General features: G+C 43.2%; 1 protein-coding gene across 5 annotated transcripts; it reads right to left on the minus strand.

Annotated features, from left to right (window-relative positions):
- Positions 1-48: 48 nt before the first annotated feature.
- shc1 (SHC (Src homology 2 domain containing) transforming protein 1) lies at positions 49-21,478 on the minus strand. Of its 5 annotated transcripts, XM_040029781.1 has the most exons (14): positions 21,266-21,478; positions 16,708-16,752; positions 9,561-9,725; positions 9,262-9,332; positions 8,708-8,768; positions 7,144-7,263; positions 6,028-6,081; positions 5,598-5,649; positions 4,772-4,898; positions 4,535-4,682; positions 4,271-4,328; positions 3,879-3,995; positions 3,065-3,321; positions 49-2,962 (listed from the first exon to the last, which is right to left on the minus strand). In XM_040029781.1, the coding sequence occupies exons 2-14, from the start codon at positions 16,717-16,719 to the stop codon at positions 2,834-2,836; spliced, it is 1,371 nt and encodes a 456-aa protein (XP_039885715.1). In that variant the 5' UTR covers positions 16,720-16,752; positions 21,266-21,478; the 3' UTR covers positions 49-2,833. The 5 variants fall into 5 exon arrangements, with proteins under 5 accessions (XP_039885715.1, XP_039885716.1, XP_039885714.1 ...); XM_040029782.1 differs by lacking the exon at positions 16,708-16,752; XM_040029780.1 differs by lacking the exon at positions 21,266-21,478 and having other exon boundaries at positions 16,708-17,322.
- Between the last annotated feature and the right edge of the window lie 850 nt (positions 21,479-22,328).

The following is a 22,328-nucleotide window of genomic DNA, read 5'->3' on the forward strand; positions in this document are numbered from 1 at the left end:
GATGTACACAGAGGGAGGCACAGCAAAAGCCAAACTCACAAAGCCAGATAAGTGATATATGTATTTATATATGCAATCTATATTTTTCCAATACAGGTGTAAACAGACACATTTCCCTAAAAACAAAACAAGACAAAAAGTATTAAAACAGAAACATAAAGTAATAAAAATCATTATCTGTGCACACTATTTCAAAAGGAACCTTTGGCTTTTTAAAAACACAAACCAAAAAGTACAACAGCATCATCAACACTACCACCATCACCAACAATAAACAACTAATTTTCTGAAAGGATTTTCATGCAACAAAGGCTACTGTGATGCACAATAATAACACAGAACCAGTTCACTAACGATAAAGAGCATCAAGTGAGCCTGTTCCAGCCCACACACACATACAACAGGCACGCACAGTAATGGCAGAACTTCTCTGCCGTTTTCCTATTTCTGACCTGCATAAAGCTGAACATGCAGACTGACCCGGCGGTCACTCGGGTATGTGTGTGCATACATGTTCTACAACATGTTAGCCCACTTCAAAGTCTAATGACGAACAGATAGTTAAGGTTTAGGCTGAAAAAAAAAAAATCCCTTCCCAAATTTTAAAATTTTGGCTTCGGTCTCTTCGACGTGTTCAAATTTTACATGAGCGACCTCTGTGCTGTGGTTTCTGGCTCTGTGTTATTTATCAAAGAAGTCATTAAATATACAAAAATGGAAACAATAATCCATCACTTAAGCTTATCAGTCAAAAATGTATGTTATTTACAGATGATCAGGAAAAAACCCCGATCCCATACCACCCCGACCCCCACTCCCCCCAAGATGGTGACATCAAGTATCTGTGACTGTAAGCTGAACGCGAGAACGTGCATCAGAGGAGATTGCCATCACTAGATCTGTTTGCGTGTGTTTACCGGAGTGTCATTTTTGCAAAGTTGTTGATAAACTGAGACTTTTTTTGTAAGATTCTCCTGTAGCTGACTACATTTGAATTAAGTACATAAGGTGACTGCATTGGAGTGACATGACTGCATTGAAGAAACAAGGCACGATCAAAAAGGTATATATATATATCTATATATAGATATATAGATATATATAAACCAAAAACAACTACATCATGAAGTAAGGGAGGAGGAAAACAGTAAACAATAACGTGAACTTCTCCCTCCTGATCCTCGAAAGTCTGTGAACACAGCACGCCGAGGAGCAACCTTTGGCTGAACAGTTCATTGTTAGCAATATCCGTCTAACCTCGGAGCATAAAAGGTTTGGAAATCGTTCATTATTCTCTCAAACGATTCAATAAAACACAAACATCAAAATTACATAACCAGTTACCATGACATAACTTGCATTGTTTTTGCAGAAGGAAATTCATTGCTTAGACTGTTAAACACTTGTCAAAAGGGGTCTCCCGCTAACTGCTCTTTTCAATTAGGATATTCTTTAAAGATATAACACATAGATTGTCGATGCAAACGCATATTAAGGTGTTTAATGTAAACCAATAGCTCAATAATATCTCGTCTAAGCTTCTCCAAACTTACTGAATTTTGTGTTGTGGTTGATTTTGATGTATTTTTTAAAAATCTCCTTTATTGCCCCCCCCATGCACACAATCGTTCCTCTCCACTCTAAAACGGGCATGTTTCAAAATGCATTTCTTTCTAAACACACTTGCTCCGATGCCGCAAACGCACAAGATCGATAGGAGTTGTTAATATTCATGGCTTCCTTTTCTGCTTCCTTTTCAACCAAGTTCATGTTCTTTGGCATGACAGGTGGTGCTGACTCAGTTGTGTAAAAGGTGTGTACGTCTGCGTTTAGAAAGGGATTGGGAGGATACAGCTGATTTGATCCTTGCGTACTCAGGGTGTCCTTTGATTGATGAGTGCCAAGATAATAAACAGAAATACAGAAAAAAAAAAAAAAGGAATATACAGTATATGAAGATCATTGGCATAGCAGTCCTAGATTTGCATACAGGCTTTCCTCCAGGGGTTTAAAAGTCCTTAAAAGAGGAGAAGTTGGGGTTGGGGGTGGCCCTCTGATGAGATCGGAACCAAACTCGTATACCTGTACACATATTCTCCAGCCGAATTATTTTATACTAAGGATTGCTGTGAGAGTTTGTGTTTGAGCCTAGTTCAGTCTCGGAAACAAAGAACTCTTGCCATCCAGTTTGTGTTTTATCTAAAATGCTCCAGCAACAGTCTGAGGAGGATTTTTTTCCCTCCTTTCAGAAAGAATAAAGAAAGCACATGCTTAGAAGTACTGAAGATCTCCCTCCATGTCCCTTAATGTTCCTTTCCACACTCTTCAGTTCTGCCATTTCAGTACACAATTCCATGTAGTATTACGTTTCCACTTTTCTTTCATAATTACAGATAAAGATTTTTTTTTTCTTAAAAAACAAAAAGAAAAAAAGATTGCATTTGTTTTCTGCCCCATTCTGTAATTTGCAAAGGGCTCCTTCCTGGTTCACAGTAGGCTGAGAAATTGCAGCAGTGCTTCTCCGCTTTGGAGGAATGCGCCTGATAGTCGGTGATGTCAGCGAAGGAACCGTAGATCACAGTTTGGACAGGAAATATAGCAACAGCAGCAAGTGAGTGATTTTGCAGAGAAACTGGTGATACTTTTTCTATTTTTTTTTGGCTTTCTTTGCAATGTGTGTGCATATGTATCATTGTGTGTTAGGTGTAGTGTTTCTGTGTGCATTAAAGGAAATGAGCGTGTGTGTGTGTGTGTGGTCGTGTATGTTGTGCAGAACTGATATAATAGTAGGAGTGTATGTTTTTGGTGGTGTATTTCATTGGTGTGGGTAAGGTCAGGCCCTGCGCTCTACTGGCTGTTGCAGACACACTTCACTCCCAGCTGACACAATGGGAAGTCTGTTGTCCATGTGGTAACTGATCAGGTGGCTGACACTCGAAAACCGGTGGTCTTTTGTACGGACCTAAAAAAAAAGAAAAAGGGAATAAATTAGAGTAAGCTTCAACACCAATATAACACTCCACTCTGAAATCTCTGTTATGAATTTGATCGTTTCGTGACGTACCACTCCTTCTGGGTCAACGAGCAGCAGGTGTTTGGGCTGACCACCCTGCTGTCCCGTGAGGACGTACTGCCCAGGTGTGGTTCCAGACTCCCGCACCAGGAAGTCTCCATCTCGGGTCAACAGTTTCTCTGCTTCCTTACGACTTAGGCTCCCGTGGAACCAGATTTCAGACTGTAACTGCTGCACCATAGAGGGCACTGCTGTCACTGAGTTTGGGCCTCCATGCCCAGAAACCCCCAGGGCATCATCCAGTGGCTCTTGAAAAATGAACACACAGAAATGTATTATTTTGTATTTCACTGTAGATAACATGTTGTCCTGTAGGATCCCATAGCACTGTCTGCATTTCTGCACGACCGATAAATAGGAAAGTGAACCACATTGACTCTGACAGATGCTGCACACAGTTGTGGACTCTGCCGTGAAAAGCTTTATGTAGTCAATCAATAATCTTATACAAATTGCCCCTGTAATGGACAAAGACATTCTAATATCCTTATCTTCCTCTGAGGCTGACTTCTGTGGAGAGCTCCACTGCCAATTAGCATCAGTCATATGGAAATGTAAAATACAAACTACTTTACTCATCTCACGAGCCCAATGATTAACCCTCTTTTCTTCTCACATGAAAGAAAAATAGCTGATTGCAATTGCCAGAAATTTTGGTCATCTTGATTACAACCCACACACATCACAAATTACCTTTCTTATTTAGTTTTCTCACAGGCTAATGATTTGCACTAGTGTTCAGGATTCAGTCCATTTGAACTTCACTTAGCAGATTTCCAGCAAAAACGCACAAAAAGACACTTACTCATGTCGAAAGCGTCTTTGTGAGCGTTTCCGTTTGCTGCAGCTGGGAGGCGAGGTTTATCTACGTTGACATACGAAGGGTCATCAAACATCTCCCGCCCACCTTCTTTGGCACCCACTAAGAAAAAACAAAATAAAAAAAGGAAACAAGTAAAAGCTGCACAAACACAGGAAGAACTTTGCCACGTATTCTCACTTCCTTGCAATTCTAAGAATTTTATCAGGACTAAACAGGGCAAAAACGGAGAGAAAGTTTGACCAATTTCTCATGATTTAGCAACAAATAATATAAAGAAATATGTTAGTAACCAAAAAAAAAAAAAAAAAAAAAAGGACAGGAACGACAGATAAAGTCCAAAGAGATGCACACATGCAGGCAGCGACAGAGCTCACCTGGTAGGGGTGGCAGAGGCTGTTTATGAATGTCATTCTGACCCGGCTGTCCATAAGGCTGCAAACACAGAGGGGTACAAACAAATGCTGAAGGCATGCACCATGTGGGTATCCTCAAAAAATGTTCTTTTCTGGCTAGTGAAATGATTACAATCTATTTATCTATCACTTAGGAATGAGACAAGTAATTAATTTTTTTTTTTGGTGGGGGGGGGGGGGTTATGCTTGTCTTCCTTCTTTCATGTTAATATGCACGGTTCTCACCAGCGTGGCACCAGGCCGGGTCCTCATGTCAATCACTCCAGCAGGGGGAGGCTGTTTTCCAGGGAAATTATTATAGTACGGGACATCAGGAGGCGGAGCAGCCTCATCTTCTTCTTCCTCCCATGCAGAACCATCAAATGGAGCCATTCTGTCACAGAGAACAGATACAGAAACAAATTATACGAGACAATATGCAAATACAAGCTCTTGGTTTAGGTTTGTGCAAGCGACAGTTACCTGTCATGAGGTGTGACCAGTTTCGGAGGGTTTTTTAGATACTGTTTAAAACGCAGTTCGAAGGCCTGACCAATGGTGCTGATGACTTCCTGGGCTAAACCCTCCGAACACTCCAGGATATGACATGCTGCAATAAGGAGGCACAAAAAGCTGATAAGTGGGCTTCTTTTGAAGGAAGCATGTGCTCCAACATACAAATACGTTCAGATACAGGTAGAATACAAAAGCACGTATGCATGTACATTTTTATTATGTGCGATGCTGTAGGACACATGTAGCAGCTCTAATACACTTTACACACTCTAGTTTTAACTCAGGAAATTACATAAGCAATAGGATGGCTTCTTTTTTTTTTATAAGCACTGCATGTTAGAACTTTAATGTCAATAATCTAGCCCAAAGATTTTCACTTTCAGTATTAAACAGAGGAGTGTTTTTGCTTTTTCAGCTGAGAAATGAGCCACAAGTTAACTAATTTGGCTTGCAGACAAACTTTGGGACTTCAAAAATAGACATTTGGTGGAAAATGTACTTCTGCCTTTTCTCTACACACTGGGTGTGTAATGTCTTAGCTCTAGCGGGGTATTTGGCAAATTCAAAGGGGAATAAACAGCTAATAAAGCTATTTAAGTTTGATTTACTTATATTAAGATTAATTCAGTTCATACATTAATGAAAATGTTTGGTTATATTTGCTGAAAGTAAAAAAAAAAGAGGACTAGTTGCACAGTGCAATGAAAGCAACTACTCTAACTCATGTATTAAAGGATCATTTTATCTACACTGGCAGCTGCTACCTTGGTGAGGCTGTCATTTTGCCACTTACCTCTCTGGTTGACTGGATCTTTGGCCACATATGCTACGTACTCAGCTGTATCCTGAGGGAGACCGACAAGGAAGACAGTCAGAATGGGAAAAATCAATAGGAGGGAAAAGTGAAGGGCAGGTTTAGGACAGAAAAGCTAAGAAGAGAAATAAGAAGAAAGAGGTAAAGCGAAGACTTTGGTGTTTAAGCCACAGCCGAAGTTAAAAACTTACAGAGCTTAAAGAAAAGAGAGAGAAGATACGAAGTAAAGAGATAATGTCTTGACAGAGGGACTGCAGTCCAGGCAATCCAGTAAGGCTGCAATAAAGTGAGTGGGATTCAGAGCAATAGACAATGACAGAAGGCAAGGAGGAAGAGCATGCTGGCTGAAGAAAGATGGAAAAAGGCGAGAGTGAGATTTCAGCTGAGAAACAGGGTTTGGCTGACTCACTGGGTCTCCTCCAGAGGCGAAAGAGATGGACTGCATGTGATGATTGGCGATTATCTGTGGAGAAAGAGAGAGAGAAAGAGAGAGGGAGAAAGAAGGAGAGGGAGAAGGAGAGCACGTGGGTGACATGAAGTATGTGGGAAGTGAAATGAAAGCATGTGGATGAAAAGACAAATGTGGAATCATTACTGAGAAAAGTGCTCTTTCCTCCATTGAGCGCTATCAATTGCAGCGGAGATAAAAACTAAATGGGGACAATGGATGGAACACCTTTTTAACAGTCTGCAACAACCACCCATGTTAGATCAATAACAGCATCAACACTTGCTAATGCTTCAAGCACAGAGTGTGGTCTGTGAGTCCTTAATTGTGATTTGGTATATGTTCTGCATGACATGTTTCTTCACGCTAATGCGAATGCACTACACCACTGTATACCATCTCCCCAAAGATAAACATCGTGCAGCAGCTATTAACTCATTAGAGGTCTAAGAGGAGGATCACATCCTGCCTTGTGGTAAAGCAGGAATCAAGACAATGGTTAAGAGGGATTTGTGCAGCATCCAGAGTAAATGAGGCAAACAATGAGAAGCAGTTCTAAATATATATCGGGGCATCTCCTGAATATTCCAGGAGGTCACGATACATAATACATATGGAAAAATACTGAGAATTTCTTTTTAAAAAATGATGTTTATATCACTGAGATTCAACCACCTTTAACATTTTAGTGAACTAAACATGTTTACACCATTAACAAGAAGCTGAAAGCAGTGGGAATGATTACAATGCAACTCTGAAGGCAAAGAATAAAAACATTTAGAATTTTTGAAATAAATCATCTGTAGATTGGTCTTTGAAAGTAAGAAAACATCACAAAATCCACACAAAAATCCCTCAAGCAAAGAGATCCCAAGGTTTACTCTGCTTCGGTAAACTCCACAGGCTAAGTGCACTCAGGGTACCTGAAAACATGCCCCATAGCTACAACAGAGAGCTCAGACAATCAAGTGTATTTCTGACTCAAAAGCGAGATTACTGGCTTTCAAGGACAGCTCAACGAAATGCCTGGGTAGAGTTTGAGAAAACAGCAGCTTGAGGTTAGAGCTTCGTTCTAACCTGTTTGCAGTCAGAGGCCAGCAGATTGAGGCTGCTGGTCGAGATGGTGAGGCTGATTGTCATGCCTGCAAACTGTAAATTACTCTTTCCCAGGATGGACGTTAGACAGCGAGAAGAAGGCTGCAAAAGGAGAGAGAGCAGTTTTAGTAATAATCAAATCAAGGTGCCCAAACCAAAAAGCAACAGGACGTTTTGTTTTTTTAAAAAATTCAACAAAGCATGATAGTGAGTGCTCCCTGCCTCAGCATGACTCTGTGGGCATATGTGTGGAAATGCCTGTGTGTGGGAGTGGGAGAACAGCTGCAATTGTGAAAGTGATCCTGTCTCCAAGGCCAACTGCGACCAATTGGGAATAGACAGGACAGTTCACATACTGTAGCCTGGGCCAAGAGCATCACACAGACCATGCCAGCACTATTGTGCCAGCATTATTGCGCCAGCACGTTTATCCAAATCCTCCTACTGTTCTCATGGCTTTCATCCATATTTGTTCCAAAATGTTTAGAGTGTGCAGTGAGAAAAGCAGGAGCAACAGGACAGGAAGCACATGCTTGGCCACATTAACCTCAGTCCTGCCAAATCAGAGGCACTAGACTAGTTTAATCTATTCTAGTTTATATCCTATAACTGTATTTTGTCTGCTGTGCTATACTGTCAGACATTCCTTGGTCAAACCCTGCTACAGCAGCAGGCAGCTGAATATAGCCACCTGTTTTATAGACTGTTTGGGTGGATGTTTTTAGGTTTACAGGAATACTGTGCACAGACACTCGCAGTCTTTAAACAGCAGACTGGCGGCTGCGTCTGCTAATCTGTTGTGCTCCTTTGGCCTGACGCTGGCTCCACACAAGCTTCTACTCCACCTCTCCAGCCTCCCTTGTGACAACAGGGAGGGAAAAGAGAGATCAGAGAGTGACTGGTAATTACCTGTGAGTAGTCGGCTAACCACAGAAGTGTACAATCAGCCCAAATCAAGATTTGTGTGTGTATGTGTGTACTTGTAAAGCTATATTTGACGGAACCATTGACTTTTAGATCACTGGAGGAAAAGTGGGGACATTTCGGTTGGTCCTGATTTTTGTGTGTAGGTTAAGGTTATAATTAGGTTTAGATTAGGGATAGGCTCTTCTATGAAGATAAAGAGGCAAGGGAATGGATTAAGTCAGTGAATGTGCTCATAAAGATAGCCAAACAAACTTTGTATATGTGCATGTGGTCCAGCTATACTCACGTTTTGGGGACCTAAATCAGTTAACAAAGACACATTATGGAAAAAAAGGAAGTGCCAAATGTGTAATGGTTATAGTTTAGGATCAATGTCATAACAAATAGGAAAAACTCCAGGTTATGAATGCAACTTAATGTAATATCCTCTAAAATCATGTATACATGGCTCTTTGTGCATTTGTGTGTATACATGAGACTAAATAGCCCACTGACCAAAGGGTGGACAACCGAGCTAAATCTAGCTCTTATCCAGAAAACTCTTCATAACGCTGTCCACTTAAGTCTTATAAATAAATAATGCTCTGTATGGGTGTGTGCTCCTGTATGTAGCGCCTACCTTTCTCCTGCGGGCTCCTTTGGCACCGGGTACTGCCTCACACACCACAGAGATAGCTTCCCTGAAAAATGAAAAACATGCATGTTTGCAAATGGCATGTAATTAACCTAAACACCTTCCCAGATTCACATTTATGGATATTAAATGAGATCTGGCAGCGGGTGATAGAATTTATCGTCCCTGGCGACTGGGCTCGTCTTTGCCACGGAGACAAACATCATTGCGGAAACCAGATGGAAACCACCAGGATTCCAGAACATTCTAATTTGGGGGCTCTGAGAGCGGCAGGCGTGTACATGCAAACACACACGGGCAGATGTAGTCAGATGCTAAAACAGAAAGAAAACAAGCCCTGCAAGCAAAATGGAGCGGAAGCAGGACGGAAAGCGAGCGAGCGGGCAAAGGAGTAAATGCGAGGTGAGTGATGTATGTGTGAGCCATAACATTTTTCAAAGTGTAACCACACTTTTAACATCTCGCCCCCTCAGAAACAAAGCAGAAATGAAACGAGAGAAAGGTCAAACCTGCAGCCGATGAGCTGTGTGTAATCTCACCTGGTGACCTGAGTTCTGGTGTTGAAGTCCAGCGCCCGCATTGATTGTAGCACCTCCACGCATCCCATGTACTGCCCAGGAAACAGGAAGGCAAAACATTAACATTAGACATTTCCTACATCCTGGTCCCATTGGACCAAGGGAACACAACAGAGGAAGAAAGCAACAGTATCCTTTCCTCATTACAGACTCAGTTTCTAAAAATGAAGGGTTTATATGTACACAAAAACAGCTTGGCAAGGGTGACGTGCAACTTTGCATTTAAGCTAGAGGCTACTGAGAATGTGCCACCCACTTACCCGTACACTGTAGGAAACACCAGTGGTGCTGACCACATTGTCTGAGTGCAGCCAGCCACGGGTGGGCTTGTTGACAAAGGAGCCATGGCGCGTCCACTCGTCTCCTCCCAGCTGCCCTCCTTCCACCCGTGCCCTCCTAGACACCCCTCCTAGCCGGTTCATGTCCTGCAGAGGAGGTCGGGGAGGGGGAGAAGGAGCAGTTAGAAGCGAAACAGGGTGATGAAGTGGTGGGGAGGAGCTAGAGTTGCTCCTGTCATCCCCAGAGGACTCAACAGGTGCCTGAGGTGCCTGAGCTCCCTGTGATTTGCTTGAGGCCTTGAGTCCTGGGAGAAGAGTAGCTGAGACACCCAGACGAAGAGAGCCCATTCTGGGGAAGAAGGAGCAGAAGGTGGTGGGGCTGTTCTCAGCTTGTTGGGGAGAGGAGGGGGGCAAAATGGGAGTGAGAGATGAGGAAGAGAGAGAGGAAGGTAAGCCAGGGGAGGGTGTGAGGGGGGTGACAGGACTGGAAGGAGGAAACGATGATGGATTGGAGTTTGTTTCGTCAGTTGAGCTCAGTGATTCACTCCGAAAATGGGTGTATTTTGTTTTCTCCATAATGAATTGAATCATAATGAATCTGCAGTGTCAGTTTTTATATCCGTGCAAGTCCACACAGGCTCTCGTGATTCAAAGTCTCTTTGTCTCAGTATTCAAAGTTTTTCTCTGAAAGGACAAACAGCCATCTGTCTGTCTTGCTCAGTGTAAGAGCTGCATCCATCTGTCTGGTTGTGTGTCCTCCACTTGTTTCCAGGCAGCCAAAACCCAACTGCTTTAAAAACGGCTTTATCCACAATGAAAGCAGTATGAGCAAAAGCACAGAGGAAACGTTGGGTGCCCCAGTTAATGGTAAAACACAGACAAAAAAAGCTTTTTAGTGCACCAGTGCAGCTCATGTTGTCATGAGTTCATTTTGAAATTTACTTGAGTGTTTTCTGAGTTCCCAGGAACTGATGAATAGCTTCTTAGCTGTCCACAGACTGTTGCTCTTGGTGTTTTGCCATGATGTAAAACAATATCTGTGACTATCTTGTCCCAACTTAATAGCCTCTGAGTGAGGCCCAGTAATTCAGCTGTCACCAGCACCATGAAGAATCAGCACAAGTGATTGTCTCTCTGAACACCCCCTCATGTGTATGTCTTACTGCTCTGGGGGGTGCGCATTTCTATGTGATGTGTCTACATGCGTGAGGCAGTATAAACCTTGCCGGCCTACAATGCTTCTTTGATTATCTGTGTATGTTCGTGTTGGCATGCGCTTGTGCGTGCACGTGTGAAGCAGCTCCCCTTGGCAGCTCTATCCTGCTTGACACGGGCCCATAAAAATCCTATTAGCAGCCAGAGAGGGGATTGCAAGGAGGGCCGTGCACGCTAACGCGGCAGCGACGCACACATTATACACAGCCTCAACTGGTCGATACGACAGCAAGCACCTGCAGAGCTCAATGAAGCCCAGAACTGCTAAAGAAGAGAGAGGAGGCTTACTGATGTATGGCTAGTCTCCAACTCTTGGTAGCAGCACACTTTCTTTAACGCCTACTTTTCACTCCCTCTCTCTCTTCCTCCAAATGCTTTCATGTCCTCTCTGAATGGCCCTCGCTCTCTCTCTCCCTGCTTCTTCTTCTTCTTCTCTTCTCTTCCAGATTACCTCTGGCGCAGGCGCCTTCCCTTTCTCTGAACTCTTTCCTCCCTTCTCTCTGTCTCCTCTCTTATCCTGGAAGTCTTCTCTCTTCCTCCACACTATGTACTCCGCCAGCCTCTGTCTCTCCAACGCCTCCGCCCTCTCCCGCGCCACCACTTCCTCTCTCCTCTTCCAGATGATCTCTCGCTCCCCCTCTCCCCCTCCCTCGTCTGCTCGCCCGTTCTCCAGGCTGTCCCGTTTAACAGTCCCTCAGTCGAAAAAAAATAAATAAAAATAATATTGAGCCCTGTCTTTCTGCTTCCCTTAGCTTTAGGATTATAGATGGTTAAAGGCTAGGCATGGTAACCTTTGACACCAACAGAAACCCTAAAGACAAAAAGTGAAGTACTTAAGACTGCACTGGCAGAGTTGAATCTGTTCCTGACTGATGTTCCTGATATGGCTAAAACAAGTGAGCCTGTCTTGTTTCAAGTGTGTTCCCTAAAACTGGCCACATAGGGTGTTGATTTTTTTCTTCCTGGAGCACCATTAGATAGCGGTAGTTTGAGTCTGAGATGCTGCCTGTGTCTGGTACACTGACACACACTGCAGTAGCACGGTGGTGATGTAACACTGAAGAATGTAGGTCATTGGCTGATAACGACTACCGGTGGTCTTGTTGTGATGGTAATGAGACCTGATTGGTCAGGTTTGAACTCCCAACCCAGGGTTCCCTGAATGGTGCTGAGGCTCACCAGTGTTCAACATGTAGTCACTCGCCCAGCTGGAAATGCTCAATCAAAACTGCTGTTAGGCTGATTTCTCTATGCACGGCTGTTCTCACCTTGTAACTTTATTACGGCCTAGTTCAAATAGCAATCGCAGAACAGAGTTATTTACCTGAGAGAAAAATATTGACACTGTCACAGATGATATGAACGAGCCAAGAGTTATATTCCTTCCTTATCTAAGGCAGGGCTTATCAAGCAGCAAGTAAGCTCTCTCTACTGTACAGACACCATCTCACATCTCATAGTCTGCATAGTCCAATCTAGAAGGCAAACAACAGTCTGTTTACATTAACAGTCTCTCACAAACCGGAGCCCCACAATTAAAACAGTCTGCAACAGTTTGACCTCAGGAGGCAAAGCTACACCTACAGTCCAGCAGTAAACTGGCTGGCTGACCTACAACTTAGTGCTGCTGAGGCACTAGTCATACTTACAATCTGCTGACCTTTGCTCGCTCAAAGGAGAAGGTTTACACCCACCTGTTCCACAACACATACAAAAGTCTGTAAAAGTGGCACCAGCGTTTCAGTAATGCCAAGCAAAAAAGGTTGATTATTTTTTTCCTCCTCACACTAAGATTTCAGAACTTCATTCTGCCTGAAGGACAGCCCGCAAGCTTGTGGTGGGCGCTCAATGCATGGCAAAGGAACAGTCGCCTACACCAGTCTAGCACCACAGAGGGATTGTCTAGCAATTCTAGCTAGTCATCCATCTGGTCTTGGCCAGAAAGCACCATGGAGGATCCAGTCATACTTATGAACTGCAAGACAGGCTGGGACGATCTCCAGAAAGCTGTAAAGCATCTAATAAAACCAGAACTTAGTCCGTAGAGATGAATAGCACTTAAAAAGGCAAACTATTCAACCTCAGTAGACTTGCTAACACTGGAGAGAAATTCAGGTGCTGTTAAAAAAAAAAAAAGGGAGCTGCTGAAATGCTCTATGGGCAGAGTTAACCCTGGCTCTTCCCAGGGATGTTTTAGTGCACCGAACACAGTGTAGGTCAGGTGACTGCAGAGGAGATGACCCTCTACAGGAAGCGAAATCCTGAGTCACCTAGAGACAAACAGCAAAAGGAAAAGGCTGTGACAAACACAGCTAATGACTGGTGATTGGTGGCCTTGGGGCCACGCAGCTGTGATATGTACAAGTGAAATCAGTACTGTAATCTAATTCATCCAGTCATTTCTGATAAGAGCTCATCAGTTTGACTGATGGAAATGGTAGTTGTCATTAATAAATGTGAGATCGGGACAGGCTGGACGGAGATGAGTCGTACAAGGCGAACACGGAGAATTGGGAGGGGGAGACAGGTGACCTGAAACAACCCTGATTCCCGGAGCTTGCCGAGCTCCGCAAAGACAAGGACTGTCTAGTAGAGAAGAAGGGAAACAAAACTTCTAAAAACTGACACGAACAATGAACTAATCTTGTTTTATCAAGTAAATATATACAATTACCTAACGGCACAGCACCAGTTTAAAAAGATAGGACAAGGAAAACCAACTTTACATCTTGTTCTGTCTGCAGCTGCTGCCCGTTGCTATGGCAACAGACATTAAAAGAGATGCCTGCAGAGGATATATACTGAGAAGTCCTGACAACAGCAGAAATCTTCAGACAAAGAGATAACCGCTTTGTCAAATCACATTGCAAGCAATTAGTAGCTCCATCAAAGGCTCCACATTAGAGCTCTTTTTTTTCATCCAACAGGAGAAAAACTACAGACTCCTAGAAAGATCAATATGGTTCAGGAAATGATCAAAGTTTGGCCGGCATCCCGCCAGCCATAAAACCGAATCAATGTTGACATCCGATGTCGGTCGCTTGCACCGACTCCGACTAGGGCATGTAAAACTGACACTGTTTTCAAAGAACAATAATCTATTTTCTAATAACTGTATAAACAAGAATTTCACCAAGAATTAACATCAAAAAGACAACTCATGTTTAGAAAACTTGCATAAAAACAACCTGAATATTCTGTGCAGCAGCTAACAAAGATTAGAATGATTGTATAACATCCTGCAGAGTAGATCCTACGCTCATGAAGGATAGGAAAAGAAAATAGAAAATCACAAAGGGAGTCTGTATTTCCAAAAAAAGAAAAGAAAAAGTAATTAAACTGTTCTGTATAAAGTGAGTCTTATCGATTTCCCTAAGTGTTTTAATGAATGGCAAAAAAACAAAACAAAAAAACAAAACAAAAACCGAAGTAGTTCCTTTTTTGGTTTATAAAGCATGCAATTGATAATCCACGGTGATTCTCCTAAAGCTAGGTTCCGTATTCACATAAGAACCACATTAATGTTTAAATGGCCACAGCTTGTCCGATCATTCGTCCTCTCCTTCCTCTTCCTAGCTTTCCCTTCGTCCACTCCCCGAAAAACGTGCTTCTCCTCTGATCCGCTCTTCCGCTCGATTAATTCACAAAGTCACTGCCGGCAGCTCCTCTCCATCTATCCTCTCCTCCGTTTGGCTGCCTCCTCTTTTCGTCCCTCCTCTCACTCTCTCTCTCTCTCTCTCTCTCTCTCTCTCACTCTTTCAGCAGATGGTGAAATGGCAGTGTTGCCAGGATGGATGATGGTAGTCCTTCATTGTGCTCCTCTTCTCCCCTCACGTCTGTCTCTCATCCCCACTTTCCTTCCACCTCTGTCTGTCTGTTAGAGGCACAAGCACACTGTCTGTCCTCCCCTCCTCCCTGTCTGGGTGGGTGATGCTGCCTCCCATTCTCAGTCTCTCTCTTTCATACACACACACACACGACCGCACCACAGCCTGTGCCCTCCCCACCTTCTTTTCTCCCATGCTACCTCCTTCCTGTTTCCTTCCCTTCCCCCCACCTCCTCTCTGCAGCCAGAGTCATTTAGCAGTATACATGTGTATGCACAGCAAGATGCTGCACTTCTACTCAGAAATGCACACACTCCAAGGGGAGATGGAGATGGGGATGGGGAAGGAGGAATGAAGGGAAGGGAAGAGAAGGGAAGGGATGGTGGATACATGTGTTTGTGTGTGCATGTGGAGGGTGGGCTGTTCATGTTGGGTATTCAACGCTCCTCCCTTATTCATGTTTGGTAACCTGAGAAACACAGTTAAAGAGTGAGGGGAAGAGAGTGAGAGAGAGAGAGGAAGGATGGATATAGATAGCCTCTGTGTGCTGTGACATGAGGTCACTCTATATAACCTTGATAAAAGTGGACAAAGTGAGGGGAAAAAGGAAAGCAGACTGCACTCGCATGATGATAAATATTTCCAATGTTACTACATGACTACAGCACTCTAGGGGAAAAGACTGGAAGACATAAAGCAGAAATCCCACAGATTGGTCTTGACATTCGAGCGCATCTGATGAGAAGGCAGTGTTGCGGAAAGTAGAGGAAACCACACATAGAGTGACACAGGAACCCGGCAGAGTGGATAGCAGAGTCCTCAAATGACACCCCAAAGAGTCCCCGCAGTACCAATTTTCACCACTACACCATCATCGTGAGCTCAAGCGGTGCACTCAAGGATGTGAAGGTTCATAATGAGACAACTGCAGACAGCTAGCATTCGTCATCATACACGTGATCTGATTGGTAGTGATGGGCATGATTGGCGAAGAAGACACCCTCCACCCGCAGCCTGCGAGATGCCCAGAACCAGCGAAACACACGATACACTGTGGCTTAGGGTTGACCTAATTGAACATTTTGTGCTCCCTTATTAGATTGAGTGATTTAACAGTTCAGGTGCCATCTTGAATTTACATTAAAAAGATAGCAACCACACTGAGCTGACAGCTTATTCAGTACACCCAACTAAAACTCATTGTACGATCTACTGTACAATATAAAGCACCTTGAGGCAACTGTTGTTGTGTTTTGGCGCTAGATACATAAAATTGAATTGAATTGAAAACTACTGCAGTTCAGCCAGTTTCTTCTCCATGGAGCCGCAACCTCCAAAAATAACCAAACATATCCATCTGAAAATATAGATATGGGTTTTTTAGCTCATAAAGGTAAGATTTATCTCACAGCTTCCAACTGCATTTGTTTTATTTGGGTGCAACTAATAAACTGCAGAGGAAGTAAAGTTAACATCCCATTCAAACCACAATAAATTTACATGCACAGGGCTGTACAATTACTGAGGCACGATTTCAAAATGACTTTAGTTTCCAGTTCTTTCTTGCAGGTGAAAACTTGTGCAATATTAAAGATAGCAAATGAGGAATGCATCACACTGTACTACTTCTTAGAAGGCTGCGCTTTGTTGAAACATCTCTTAAATAAGGTTTTTGTTTTATGTTGCATATGCTACTTGGAAACCCTTTTAAATGGGTCAGAGAACATTCCAGTTTGTTTCATATCAAAGCCTGAAACGTGACACTTTCATAACGCTCGATTATAATTTCATGAAAATGGAAAGGAGGCATCTTAATTGGTGAAATATTGCACACCAACTACAATCACTCTTGTGTCCACAGTATCTTTGAGAGCAATTTTATTTTATTCTTGGTGTAATTGTGCAGCCCTGAAATTACAGTGCTTTAACAAATAATGCTTATTTTACACATATGCCCACCAGGGCTGGATGCGAGAGTCTGTTCATTTCTATATCATATCAGAAATTTAGAAGCAGCAACTCCTTTGCCACTGTGGCACGATGTGTTTTTTTTTTGATCAGCTGCTTGTATCATTTTAATGCCTTACCATATATTCCATCGGCCAGCACAGGCAGCGTGTGAGTCTGTAGCCCTAAAAACACCAAGGTGCACATCAACACACAGTACACAAAAGCATACACAGTGGCAGACAAGCACACACGCACACAAATCAAAGAGCAAATTACAGCGTGCTCCAACCAGCGCCCTTGCAGCCACTTGACTTCCAGCATGCTTTGCTCCCAGCATCAGCTGTGGAGAGAGTCATGGGACCTTCTTCATATCGAGCACACAGACACACAACACTGACACAGGGCAGAGGCCGGGCGATACTGAGAGGGATAAAGTAACGGAAAGCGAAGGAAGGAGAGAGGAAGAGTGAAAGGAGAAAGGCAGAAATCCGTTGTGCGTGTTGAAACATACCCTGTGGAATGAAAAGAATCAACTCATAGGACTGCATGTGTAGGTTGTTTGTGTTTCAGCTTGCCCAGCGCGAGTTAGCAAGTGTGAGTTTTGGTGTTCTGCGCCTGCAGAAGTCTGTGGAAACTGCAGCTAGTCAGTGTTTATTAGATGAAACAGTCGGAGACAGACTAAGAAAGAGCTCTGGATCTAATGCACACGCTGCAGGGCCACATCTGCAGTCTGCTCATACACTCTGTGTGTGTGTGTGTGTGTGTGTGTGTGTGTGTGTGTGTGTGTGTGTGTGTGTGTGTGTGTGTGTGTGTGTAATGTGATTTGACCCACCTCACTTATCCTTATTTGAACTAGTCAAAGAAAAAAAAAAAATTAGCAAAGATGAGTAAACAGGGCCTCGATGCTGACATTTTCTCTTGGATTCTTGCCAGAGATGCTGACTAACATCAATTCCCATTATCAAGGCAAGACAGACAGTAAAGAGTCGAGTAAAGAATGAACAATAGAAGGGAGAGAGGGAGGAAGCGTAACTCACACGGGAAAGTCTCAAACGTAAACACAAATAAGCAGGCACACTGGAAAAAGGCAATCAAATTTTCAAAAATTAGGCTGAGGGTGAACATTAGATTAGCCACGGCTTCAGCAGGAGTACTTTCTCTCGGCTTCGTAGCTCACTACGCACACAGCAAACATGTGAGCTGGCTATTTTGGGTTGTGCTTCCACCACCACCACCACCACCCCTCCTCTAACCACACTCCCACATCTCTATCTCCTTCCATCATTCTTTTCCTGCCACCACTTACTGCTTTGCTCCACTTACGACTTCCACTTACAACTTCCTTCTCGGTTTAACGGCTTACTTGTCAGAAACTGCGGTGTTTTTACACTGAGGTTCCAGCTGAACCTTTGAACATTGTCTGGCGTAACCTTTAGTCCTCTGTAGCAGCACGTATCGAAATTCTTCAAGGGTTCAAGTTTGCATGAAATACTTGGGTCAGGGTTTTTTTTTTTTTACACAAACATACGTTTCCGGATTTAAGTCATAGCTGTGCAAACTTTGTGCAGTTTGCTTTTGCTCAATTAACAAAAGTTCCGATCACACAGCAAACAGGGGTGAACATCTGAAAGCGAAGTGCAAACGCAATTTGATTCAAACTTTTTTCTACTGGACAACCACACCACTTCACCCATTAAGACTGTCATCTAATTTAAGTACATGTTGCTGAGTCGCTGCTTTTACTGTTATTTTAACAAGTTTCCAAGTCGATTTATTTTAGTGCTGTGGCTTTAAACATTGCTTCATGTCCAAGTGTATCTGAATAATGTTAACCAGTGGCTTCTGAAAAGTGCATGCTGAGGAGCAGGATACACAGAATAATCAACGCTACAAAACAATAACAGCTAGGAGATTTTAACTTGACCCTAAAGTGACCCTAAAGAGTTACTTCAATACTATTAACACTAAGCTGAAGTAAGATGTGGGATCATTCCATCTAAAAACATCACATTTTCTGCTCAGCCACCTGTGATTTGCCTGAAAATGTTACAGTTTAATTCGGACATAAATGTGTGATTACTGGGAAATGTTAACCTTGCAAAAGACAACTGGTGCACATTTCTAAACGCGATATAGCTGTATTCCACAATAAGATCAAATAAAAGATGCAGAATCCCTTTTAAAATGCAATTACTACTCACCGAAATGAAGAAAATGCTATTTTTATTCAGATTTTGTGATGATTGATCAAATATGATAATTATGTTAAGCTGTACCCAGCAGAGAGTCTTCCCCAGATAGTACAAAATTCTGGAGTTTCTTGGAGTACAAGAACTTTACTTAAAACTGAGAAAATAACTGTTAAATATATACATATTTAGCCTGCTTTGTGGACATGCACATTCAGGCTTATCATTATGCACTTTAAAATATACTGAAGACCTCCGGTGAAGCGAGCCTGAAGGAATCCTGATCTGCAAGAAGAGACACCGTTTGAAAATGCAATCTCAGCTTTCTGAGTAAAGAGAGACAAACCACAATAAAGACACAAACAGACTTTCAAGTTAGATACGTGGCACCACAGAGTCACTCTGCTGTAAAACGCTGCATATAAAAATGCAACAACCAGAGTCTCATACAGAATTCAGAAAAACCATCAGCAGCCATCACGCTGCTAATGAAATTCCGCCGAAGCTGCACTAACTTCTGTTTTTTAGCATCGCACGGGACGAGATGTTAATCAAACTGTGGCTCACGCAGTGCGCTGAGCACGTCGCGCTAGACTGAGCACCGCAGGAGGAAACGCAGCTGAGACTCGGCTCTATTGTATGAAGGCAGTGACGGACAACCACATGCTATGGCCTCAAAAACAAACTCCTACAGTTGGTTTCCAGAATGCGCTCATACACACCAGGAAATAGAAAAAAAACGCGAACAAACAACCCCCCTCCCCACATGGTCGGAGAGACAGACAGATAGAGTACATGAGCCAGACAGAAGAAAACTGAGAAAAACACATCCTCACAGGTCAAGACACCCACACAAAAAGCGTATGTAGTGTCGACAGTCTCGAAGTGTTTATAAGAGCTTAGCACCTCAGCACTGTGTTTTGTCAATAGTGATGCACCACAGGCCGAAATCCAAGTCTAATATCTGCGGTAATATTTGCACTGCTGACAAAAATCGAATTCTTTATTTTTGAATTGGCTGTGCGTCTGAGACACACGGACTCCGTGCACAGCTGTCAAGCTGAAACCGCTGTAACAATCAAGTGTCACACCTCCCGTCAATCAAGGCGAAGGCTTTTACCGGTGACCGAGGGGTTTGAAGGGAATTGGACAGATCCAATTTTAATCAAGTGGATTTTGGTTTACGTTGGAGTGTGATGGAGTGGCCGAGGCGCTCGACTTTGGCTGACAGTTTGTGTCCCAGACTGTCCTCCTGCCTGTGCTGTGTTTGTTTATGTGGGTCTAAGACGCACACGGCCTATTTGTCAGGCTCCTGACATGTGTCTGAATCTACCGCTTCTTGGGATCAGATGTTGACTGGACCTTCCCTCGGCCTCCATTTCATCGGTGGAGATAACTTGAGTCATATAATATCGTGTCAGCGGCTGCTGGTCTGAGCGGTATGGTTGACCCTGATAACAGCACTGAGCCCACTGCTTTCAGCTACCTCAATCACAGCACATAGCCTTGAGTCTGCTTCTATAATAGTCTGTCTGCCCTTCACTTGTTTACCGCAAACTTTAACTCTGTCACACTGACCCTGTTTTACACATCTGAGGTGCGTTTTGGTGACCGTTCTCCATGGATGCGCACAAAAGGGGTAACATTAAGTAAGCTTTTTTTAATGTCTGACTTTGTACAGATTTGCGAGTGGGTTCGTGTGTGTACTGATAGCTCCTAAGGCTTATCTCACTGACACTTTATAGCCTGAAGCAAATCAGGCAGATTTCAGCAAAGCTAGGACAGGCTTTAGTCCCTAAAGCAAAAATAAACACAAATTTATTAAATAGTGAAGGAGTAGTGAAAAGTATCTTTCATAATAATCTCCAATGTGATGGGAAAAAACTTGTTCTGGGTGCAAGAGTCCTACACCTTTTTTTTCCGCTTTTATACAAAAGAGGGAAAGTAAGAAGGTTGGAGAAGACGACAGCAGCAAAAAGTTGCCCCTTTATACCAAAAAATGTCCTCAAATAACTGTCTTATTTTGCTCAGGTCTAACTTAGTTTGAGTTTATTGGCGCCTCTTAAAAAGAAAGGGCATGTGAGTGACCTGCTTTCTGTTGTTTTTGCTCGTCCAGAGGACACAATGATGACTTCTGATCACTTTCTCTTGTAAACATTTTATCAGAGGCTCCAACAACAGCTCACTTAGGTTTCAGGTTTTAATAATAAAACCTGGCAACACACACACAAAGTTTGAAAGCACGAAGTTAAACATTTAGTTAACTCGTGCACGCCCCAGTCTAACCATTTACATATTTCTTACAGTAACCCAACAGGCTCGACTGCACCGTGGCGTAACATAACAACGAAACATTGAATTGTCCGGCAGAACTATGTGTCCCCACAAATTAAGCACATAATCAGTTTCCTCACACTTTTCATACGTGCTATAGCTGACGCACAGCACGCAGAGACCGCACCATGCCCCCCCAAAAAAGTGTGGGCAACTTTAACGAGCAACTTACCAGCTCTGTTCCTCCCTTTCCCTTGAATGCCCCTCCTGCCCACCAAGCTCTGTTGCTGCTGTTGCACAAATTTCAGCTTAATTTCATATAACAGGGCAAAGGGTCGAAAGTTTTGTCCGCCGGGATCCTTGTATATTTGATGCTTAACTTCATAAAAGAAGACTCTAAACTTCTTCTTTCCTCTCCCTTTCCGTCCCTTCCTCCTCCCCCTACCTCCCCCTCCACGATCACGACAGAAGTCACTTCCGCGAACAACGCAGCGTCATCCGGCTCCTCTCTCTCTCTCTCGCTCTCTCTTTCTTTCTCTTCATTTCCCCCACTCCCGTGCGAGTGTGTGCGTGCGTACGCGCGCGCGTACCATTTTGCACCTGGACCACTCAGTGTAGGTTGCGCAAAAGTGGAAACCCTGACCGCGAGCCATAAGTCTGCAGCTGAACATGTACTTTACCGTAGATAAATACAGCGCAAGAACAGCTGTTTTACGCCTGAAGTTTTGCTTTTTCCAGCATTTAGAAAGAGACCGCGATGACCCGCATCCGCTACCAAAACAAACCATCAGCATCAGCTCAGGGCATAAGCTGCTGGCCCCCGCTTTGAGGTGTTATTACCGCAAAGAAATTGACATGACTACATACGCACTGTCGTCCACATATGTTTTAAACACGTTTTTGTGTTGTCCATACATGTCCATACATTTGAATATGATTCTCGTTTCTTTTCTTTTCTTTTTTTAAAGCAGTTTGGTGATGGGATAACTTTCTTCAGGCCGCAGCCTTATACCACCAATAAGTAAACATGGCATTGTGCAAGACGCTAAAGCCCATGAACTAGATCTTTACCACAGATTGTATGCATAATACACATATTATCACGTACGAAGGCAAAGGAGTGGCTGAATTCTACAGTTTCAGAACATGCTGATTCAGTGGATCGGTTCATGCGTTGGTGCACTGACACGTGCGCTTTTTTTTTCTTTTTTCCCACTGAAGCATGTAAAAATGTACCCGTGAAGCAAGTTTGCCCTTATTTGACTCAAATGCATTCCCTCCAGGAAGCAAAACGA

The sequence above is a fragment of the Simochromis diagramma genome, unplaced genomic scaffold, assembly GCF_900408965.1.
Source record: "Simochromis diagramma unplaced genomic scaffold, fSimDia1.1 OVJJ01000361.1, whole genome shotgun sequence".
In the NCBI taxonomy this organism is placed as follows: Eukaryota; Metazoa; Chordata; class Actinopteri; order Cichliformes; family Cichlidae; genus Simochromis; species Simochromis diagramma.